The 8,097-nt window shown below is 58.3% G+C and overlaps 2 protein-coding genes across 2 annotated transcripts; one reads left to right on the top strand and one right to left on the bottom strand.

Annotated features, from left to right (window-relative positions):
* Positions 1–2,089: 2,089 nt before the first annotated feature.
* On the top strand, positions 2,090–4,274 carry PRLH (prolactin releasing hormone). Its single transcript, XM_058421408.1, has 3 exons — positions 2,090–2,134; positions 3,671–3,840; positions 4,117–4,274. Exons 2-3 carry the CDS (start codon positions 3,741–3,743, stop codon positions 4,272–4,274), a joined length of 258 nt encoding a protein of 85 aa, XP_058277391.1. The 5' UTR covers positions 2,090–2,134; positions 3,671–3,740.
* Positions 4,275–5,421: 1,147 nt separating this feature from the next.
* On the bottom strand, positions 5,422–7,771 carry RAB17 (RAB17, member RAS oncogene family). Its single transcript, XM_040069843.2, has 5 exons — positions 7,600–7,771; positions 6,551–6,702; positions 6,190–6,315; positions 5,899–5,992; positions 5,422–5,536 (listed from the first exon to the last, which is right to left on the bottom strand). Exons 1-5 carry the CDS (start codon positions 7,754–7,756, stop codon positions 5,424–5,426), a joined length of 642 nt encoding a protein of 213 aa, XP_039925777.1. The 5' UTR covers positions 7,757–7,771; the 3' UTR covers positions 5,422–5,423.
* Positions 7,772–8,097: the final 326 nt, after the last annotated feature.

The following is an 8,097-nucleotide window of genomic DNA, read 5'->3' as shown; positions in this document are numbered from 1 at the left end:
CCAGGTGAACCCCCGCAGCTGTCCCAGCCTGGCTCCAGAGCAGAGGGGCTCCAGCCCTCAGAGCATCTCCATGGCCTCTCCTGGACTTTCTCCAGCAGCTCCGTGTCCATCTTTAACCATCCTGGGCATTCCTTGCTTTAAAACTGGCCAGGTGGAGCAGGACCATCAGCCCTGAAGCCAGATGGGGGCAGATGGTGCAGATCAGGATGGCCACCAGACTGGTCAGACACTGGCCACAGAGCCACAGCTGTGGTGGCTGCGGGTGGGTGGTGCCCAGGGGTGAAGCTGGAGGGAAAAGGGGATGTAGGGGCTGATCCCAAAATCAATGCACTGCTCCATCTTGCCCTGAGCCCAGTCTGGCAGCTGAAGCCACGAGGAACATGAGCCCACAGCACCAAGGGATTGGTTTAAATCTGTATTAAATACCAGCAGCAGCCCTGGGGTCAAGAGAGGCCCGCTGAGGCCGGGGTGGGGATTTCCCTGACTGAAAAGGGAATCCTGGGGCAGGTTCTCCTCTCCTCAGCTCCTTCCCTGCCTTTCCTGCACTCCTGTGGCAATCCCCCTGCATCCCAAGCTGCTCCTGTCACCTGTCCCCGGCACTGGGCACCGGAGCTGGGCACTGCATGAGCAGAGCTGTGCCCCAGGGCAAAGCCAGCCCCACAGGAGCTGGGCACTGCATGAGCAGAGCTGTGCCCCAGGGCAAAGCCAGCCCCACAGGAGCTGGGCACTGCATGAGCAGAGCTGTGCCCCAGGGCAAAGCCAGCCCCACAGGAGCTGGGCACTGTATGAGCAGAGCTGTGCCCCAGGGCAAAGCCAGCCCTACAGGAGCTGGGCACTGCATGAGCAGAGCTGTGCCCCAGGGCAAAGCCAGCCCTACAGGAGCTGGGCACTGCATGAGCAGAGCTGTGCCCCAGGGCAAAGCCAACCCCACAGGAGCTGGGCACTGCATGAGCAGAGCTGTGCCCCAGGGCAAAGCCAGCCCCACAGGAACCGGGCACTGCATGAGCAGAGCTGTGCCCCAGGGCAAAGCCAGCCCCACAGGAGCTGGGCACTGCATGAGCAGAGCTGTGCCCCTGCACAAAGGCAGCCCCACACGGGCAGAGCAGGCAGACACCTTCCCCTGCCTGCACCCCACGTCTTCACAGCACTGCCAGCACAGAGATGTCCCTGTTTTGGGATGCCTCCAGTCCCACTTTTGTCTGTTTGGACACCGACTCCTCACGCTGGAGTCCCAAGCTGGGTCTCCCAGGGTCACATCCAGCAGAATAAACATCAGAAATCTCTAAAATCCGTTTAAAATGGGAGTGGGGGTCCGGGGTGGGGTGGGATTTGGAGCCCTTGTGCCCAGAGAACAAGCCCATTCCCGCCAACCCGTGTGCCCCAGCACATTGCCTTCCACTCATCCCTGTATTTAGTGTTCTGCTTTCCCTAAAGCAGGTTTGGGGTTGTTTGGGTTTGTTTTGCTTGTTTGTTTGGTTGGTTTGTTGTTTGTTTGTGTTTGGGTTTTGTTTGTTGTTGGTTTGTTTTTTGGGTTTTTTTGTGGGAGTGGTTTGTTTTGTTTTTTGTGGGGATTTTTTGATTTTTTTTGGGGGGGGAAGAGATTAGAGGGGTTGGTTTGTTTGGGGGTGGGGTTAGTGGGTTTTTTTTGGTTGGTTGGTTGGTTGGTGGGTTTTTTAATTTGTTTTGGTTTTTTTTGGTTTTTTTTGTTTTTTGTGGGGAGTGGAGGGAAAAGGGTTGTGGTACCCGCGTAAATCCTGCGGTGGGGTTACTCTGTTCCCTCCAGCGCTGAGGGCAGCAGCGCGCACCGACCCCGGCAGCGGGTGAAGGAGCAGAAAACTTCCCCTTGTCCGAAACAAGTCTGCGTCGAGGACGGCGATTGCCAGACTCTCAAAGCACCTCCCTCAGGCATCCCAGGATGAGACGCTGGTCCCTTCTGAGTCACGAAAATCCCGGCGCTGACTCGATGAGAGGGGCCGGCGGGGAGGGGAGGTGCCGGGCTGGGTCCCCGGCGGGGCTCGCCTCTGACATCAGCGCCGCAGCGGCATAAAAGCAGCGAGCGGAGGGGCTCGGGATCGCTCTGCCGCCGCCGGGCTCAGCGGGACGGCAGCCGCGCACCTCCGCTCGCCTCGCCTCGGTAAGCGCAGCCCCGCGCAGCCCCGCCGCCGGCAGCGGTGCTTGGCTCTCCCTCGCGTGATGCTCTCGCTGCTGGGAAATTCCCGACAGCTGCTTTGCCTCCGTCTGTCTGTCCTCGCGTCTGTCCAGCCGGCTGGGGAAGAGGGGGGTGGGTTCCAAAAGTTGATGGCCGCAGCAAACCTGAGCTCCCGGGAGCACGGTCTGTCTCCTGCTCGGCGTGCTGCGAACTTCTCTTTCACCAAAGTCGCTGGAAATGGAGCTGCCGCCGCAGCCCCGCCGTGCCCCGCCTCCCGCAGCTCTCCCGCTTCGGTGCCTTGCTCTGCTCCCTCGTTTCAGGGGCTGCAGAGATCCTGCCCATCACTCACCCCGCCCTGCACAGCCCTGTTCAGCACCTCAGCACCGTCAAGTGTGGCACAGGGTGTTCCCAGGTTGTCATTTCAGCAGCCACAGCCCAGAGTGCAGAGGTGGTCATGATCCATCCACCCATCCATCCATCCATCCATTCATCCATCCATCCATTCATCCATCCATCCATCCATCATCCATCCATCCATCCATCCATTCCTCCATCCATCCATCCATCATCCATCCATCCATCATCCATCCATCATCCATCCATCCACTCACCCATCCATCATCCATCCATCCATCCATCATCCATCCATCCACCCATCCACCCATCCATCCACCCATCCACCCATCCATCCATCCATCCATCCATCATCATCCATCCATCCATCATCCATCCATCCATCCATCCATCCATCCATCCATCATCCATCCATCCATCATCCATCCATCCATCCATCCATCATCCATCCATCATCCATCCATCCATCATCCATCCATCATCCATCCATCCATCCATCCATCCATCCATCATCCATCCATCCATCATCCATCCATCCATCCATCATCCATCATCCATCCATCCATCCATCCATCCATCATCCATCCATCCATCCATCCATCATCCATCCATCATCCATCCATCCATCATCCATCCATCCATCCATCCATCCATCCATCCATCCATCCATCCATCATCCATCCATCCATCATCCATCCATCCATCCATCATCCATCATCCATCCATCCATCCATCCATCCATCATCCATCCATCCATCCATCCATCATCCATCCATCATCCATCCATCCATCATCCATCCATCCATCCATCCATCCATCCATCCACCCATCCATCCATCCATTCCCATCTGTGGCTCTGCAGGCTCTGTTTGGCGCAGCCAGCCCTGCATTTCGGTGCTGAACCCCATACCCTGGGCTGTGGGGCCCCACAGGTTTGCTGGGTCCCTGAGAAGATCAGGCCTGACCTGAGGCACTGGGCTGGGACCAAACCCCATTTTCATGACCATGAGATTTGTGTAGTTCGTGTTTGGAGGTGATATTTTCCCTAGAGGTGTCAGCCTCAGCAAAACCCCTGGGTTTTTCCGGATGCTGTCCCCAGCCCCTTTGCTGCTGGCCCAGGGATGCTGCTACACAAATCCCAAATCCCAAATCCCTTCTCTCCCGCAGTCACATCGGAGTCTTCAACGGGGCTCAGGAGACTTCACAGCCAAGTCACAGCGGCCCGAAGGTGCTGGGGATGAAGCTGGGGCTCACCTGCCTCCTGTGGCTGCTGCTCGTCTGCCTGACCCTGCCCGCCGCCCGCGGCCGCGTTCTCGAGCGCTCCATGGAGATCAGGAGTAAGGAGAACAGGAGTAAGGGCCTCTCCCCGGCCAGCCCCCCGCCTCCAGCCCCTTCTGCATCCCCAGGCTCAGCTGCACTCGGGGGGTGAGGAGCTGCTGCCGCTGTGCAGGAGCACAGGTCTGCTTTGGGACATCCTTTGCAGCGGCTTTTATCCTCCTCATCCCCCTGCCCCGCTCCCCCGGCGTTCGCCGTCCCCTCGCCGGCGGGCACAAAGCCCCGACCCCTTCCGCGTCCTCCCGGCCCCTGACGGATTCTCGGCTTTTCCCTCGCAGACCCGGACATCGACCCCTCGTGGTACACGGGCCGCGGGATCCGGCCGGTGGGGCGCTTTGGGAGGCGACAAGCCCTGGGCGGGGGCGGCCGCGGCGGCGGGCGCGGGCAGCCAGCCCACCCGCACCCCCACCCTCCCCGGCGGGAGCTGAACCCCTGAACCGCAGCTGACAATAAAAACCCTTCTCCTCTCGCCCCCGTGTCCCGGCCTCTCTGTTCCAAAACGCAGCGTGGCCGGGCGTGGGGGGGGGGGGGGGGGGGGGGCGACCCCCAAATCTGCATGGTCGCCGTGGTTTTCTGCTTGCCCTGGCGGTGTGAGCAGCGGGACAGCCCTTCCCTCTCAGGTTCATCCCCTCACACCCCAAGGAACACCCCAAAAATAAGCTCAGAGGGATCCCTTTCCCAGGTGGATCCTCTGGGGTTCCACGGCATGCCAGCTCCCCAGGGTGCCCCCGGCACCTTCATTTCCGTGAGCTGGGGTCAGAAACAGCCACCCCATTTCTGTGGAGCCGGGGGTGAGGAGCCCTTGGGGAGAATGGGATGCTCTGTCCACCACACTGCCATGCCCCAAAACCCCAGAGATAGATCGGTGCCCGGCAGAAAGGGTGAGCGGCGCTGCCTCTGGGGAGGGCACAGGTGTATTTTTCTCCTCTCGCAGCCGAGGGGAGTGCAAAAAGGGGAGGCTCAGCAAGGCAGAGGGCACTGTGACACCACACGTTGGCTTCGGCCCCATTCTGGCTCGGTGATTGCTCCCAAGGATGGGCTGTGACCCCCTGTAATGAGGTGGATGGGGTGAGGAGAGCGCTGGTCCCTGCCACCTCCAGGCTTCCTGTCATTTCCTACTGGCTGACATGCAGGATAGGGAAAAAAAAAAAAAAAAAAAAAAAAAAAAAAAAAAAAAAAAAACCACAAAAACCCACACACCTTTAGGTAATATTCTCTTTATTTGCAGCCCGGATGTTAAACCACCGGAATCTCTGCTCTGGGAAATTAAACTCTCCCTTTTCACATGGAAAGGGAGATGGAGGAGGTGACAGCTGGGGGCAGGGGGATGGCACCAGTCAGGGTTGTTGGCAGGTTGCGCTTTTCTCTGGGAATGGAAGACTGGTGGAAGAAACCCCCGCGCTCACTCTTCCGGCTGAAGATGGTGCTGAAGGGCTGAAGGGGTCCCGTGTGCCCAGGATGGGCTCTGAACCGCCTTTGGGAGGGAGGGTGGCCAGGCTGAGCTGTCCCCGCAGCTCTGAGTCCCCCTGCTCTGTCACTGCCCCTCGCGGAGGTCGGTCCCGCCCTGCTGGCTGCAGTCACGCCCTCAGCTCCGGCAGCACCTCGTCCTGGCCCCGCTCGCCCTCAGGTCGACGGTCGACCTCCCGTGTGAGGATGGCTTGGATGCCTTCTCATTTTCCCTCCTCAGGAGCTCTTGGACTAGGAGCAAACACAAGGCAAAGAAGGGCTCTTCTCTCCTGCCGGTGGTCGGGATGCAGTGGGTCCCGCCCCAGGGGACCATCCTGCAGTCCCCTGAATAGCCAAGCTGGGGACACCACTGCAGCTAGATCGGGTGCAAAATAAAATTGTGGCTCTGGGAGAAGGCCTGGAAGCCATCTCTGACACTGGAATATCTTGGGATGGATCTGTCCATCTTTCTGTCTTAAAGGGTGGTGCAGGCTGGACTGGCTGAGAGGAACATCTCAGTGCCAAGTAGGAGCAACGAAGGGCCGAGCCTGCCAGGGGTTTGGGGCCATGGTTCACCTGCCTCTGCTCTCACCCAGAGCCATCCCATAACTCACCTACAGACATGAAGACATCATTTACTTGATGGTTGGATTTTGCAGATGTCTCCATGAACAGGAGGCCTTTTGCTCGTGCAAACTCCTCCGCCTCCTAAGTGGAAACAAGCAGAGTTATTCCCCTGCCCCCTCTGGGGCTGCTTGCTCAGTTTCATGGTGGATTTCACGCTGGGTACGGGGACTTCAGAGGTGTCTGAAAACCTCTTAAACTCTCGGCTCTCCTTGGAAACTTTCCTTGGATGCATCCCAGTGCTTTCTGTGAGGGGTGATGAGGGAACCTCAGGCACTCACCTCAGTGGTGACCTCTCGCTCAGCAGCAAGGTCTGTCTTGTTGCCCACCAGAGCAACCACGATTTCATTGGGAAGGAACCTCTTCTCCAGCTCCTCCAGCCACAGCTTTGCTCTGCTGAGTGTTTGCTGGAGAGGTGGAGACAAAACTACCCAGTGATCTGGTTTTGATTTAACCCCTCTGCCTCAGACCAAGCCGGCTGGGTGGCAACAAACCGAAGAGGGTGGGGAGGTCTCGATTGCCCCTCTCAGGGAAACAGGTCACCAGCCCTCAGACACATTTAGGGATAAATCACCCTGGGCTGGGATTCGTGGCAGCAGAAATCACCCCTGGGTGGTGGCATGGTGCTGCCAGGGGCCTTACCTTGTGAGCAATGTCATAAACGAGGAGGGCAGCATGGGCATCCCGGTAGTACAGGTGACAGACGCTCTGGTACTTCTCCTGCCCTGCTGTGTCCCAGATCTCCAACTTGACGGTGGCCTCGTCCAGGTCGAGTGCATGTGTGAAGAAGGAGCCTGCAGGCGAGATGCAGGGTGTGTGTTCATTTGGAGCAAGAGCTGGAAGCTCAGAGCCCCTGCCCCGAGGCCAACCCCGTCCTGAAGGTCGTTAATGATGCTCTAATGCACAGAATCCAGGCGGGACTTCATGTGGTCACCGGCACTGGGCTGACATGGCCCTTCCTGGCAGCAGATTCCTATGGATGACACCAGGTTTGATGATGGATAACTCTGAGCTTTGCAGAATAGCCCCCAGACAGAGAGACAGCTCCAGCTGGCTGGTGGGTCAGAGCTGGGAGTGGGAATATCCACGGAAAGGGTTCCCACTGGAGGGGAGCCTCCGTCCTTTAGAGAGCAGATGGCTGCTTGTGGAGCAGCCAGGGACGAGGCAGAGGGATGAGAGGAGAGGCTTCACTTCACTCTGCTCCAGCAGCTGGCTCTTCAGGTGGGACCACAGCCTCTGTGCCTGCTGTGCCTTCTTAAAGAAAAACGCAGGTGCATCACGTAAAGTGAACATATATAATGTCTAGGTGCTGTAGGACCTAGGCAGGGGCAATTGAAACCGAGTGATCTTTAATGCAAACCATTCCAAGAGAGCCTCCTGGGGCACCTGGATAGCTGGGAAGGCAGCACAGCATGCAAAGAGCAGGTGGGCTATACCGCTTACTCCTTTCGCTGCTCCCCTGCCTCTCAAAAGCAGCACGAAGCCAGATGGGTGATGTGGCTGTGCTTGCGGGCTGGTGCTGAGGAAATGGGCTGCAGGGGGAGGTTCTGGCTTTTGGGCAAACCTGCACCAAGTTCCAAAGGGGATCTGTGCCACCGAGCAGCTCTCCTGCATCCCACCCCGCTGCAGGGAAGTGCATCGGGCCTGGCCTCTCATCCCGAGCCATCGAGCCGTCGGAGCCGCTCACTCACATCCCACGGTCGGCAGCAGCTCCCTGAAGTCGTTTCTCACGTATCTGTAGGCCAGGCTTGACTTGCCCACGGACATGCTGCCCAGCAGGACCACCTTGTACATGTAGGAGGGGCGAGGCCCCTGCGGGGAGGTGCCCGAAGTCACCCTCTGCGCCATGTCCTGCAAGGAAAACAACTCTTCAGCGGACATCCGCGAGTGAGCCCAGGATCAGCTGAGCCTCCCGCAGCAGCTCCTGACTGGCAGCTGGGACAAAACTCCAAAATAGGCCGGAATAAAATCAAAATCATTAATGTCGTAAGTTGCAAATTTAACGCATCAAAGCACCTGCCACTGTCAGTTACGACCAGGAGGTGGAGATGTTTAGGAAGAAACTTGATGCCAGAAGCCTCCTTCGATGTAGGCGAGGAGATCCGTGCATCTCCTTTAGCGGGAGGAATTTCCTGGCAGAGGGAAATTCTTTCTGGCCGTGCCTTGCTCTCCGGGACACCTCCTCCCCC

This window comes from Hirundo rustica, chromosome 7, assembly GCF_015227805.2.
Source record: "Hirundo rustica isolate bHirRus1 chromosome 7, bHirRus1.pri.v3, whole genome shotgun sequence".
Taxonomy (NCBI): Eukaryota; Metazoa; Chordata; class Aves; order Passeriformes; family Hirundinidae; genus Hirundo; species Hirundo rustica.
The sequence above is the reverse complement of the archived record's forward strand: the minus strand, read 5'-3'. Positions and strand labels throughout refer to the sequence as shown.

Coding starts and splice junctions, on each gene's coding strand:
- PRLH (XM_058421408.1), top strand. CDS start 3,741: ATGAAGCTGGGGCTCACCTGCCTCCTGTGGCTGCTGCTCGTCTGCCTG. Junction 3,841..4,116: donor GCGCTCCATGGAGATCAGGA/GTAAGGAGAACA, acceptor TTTCCCTCGCAG/ACCCGGACATCGACCCCTCG.
- RAB17 (XM_040069843.2), bottom strand. CDS start 7,756: ATGGCGCAGAGGGTGACTTCGGGCACCTCCCCGCAGGGGCCTCGCCCC. Junction 6,316..6,550: donor TTTATGACATTGCTCACAAG/GTAAGGCCCCTG, acceptor CCACCTCTCCAG/CAAACACTCAGCAGAGCAAA. Junction 5,993..6,189: donor AGCGAGAGGTCACCACTGAG/GTGAGTGCCTGA, acceptor GTTTCCACTTAG/GAGGCGGAGGAGTTTGCACG.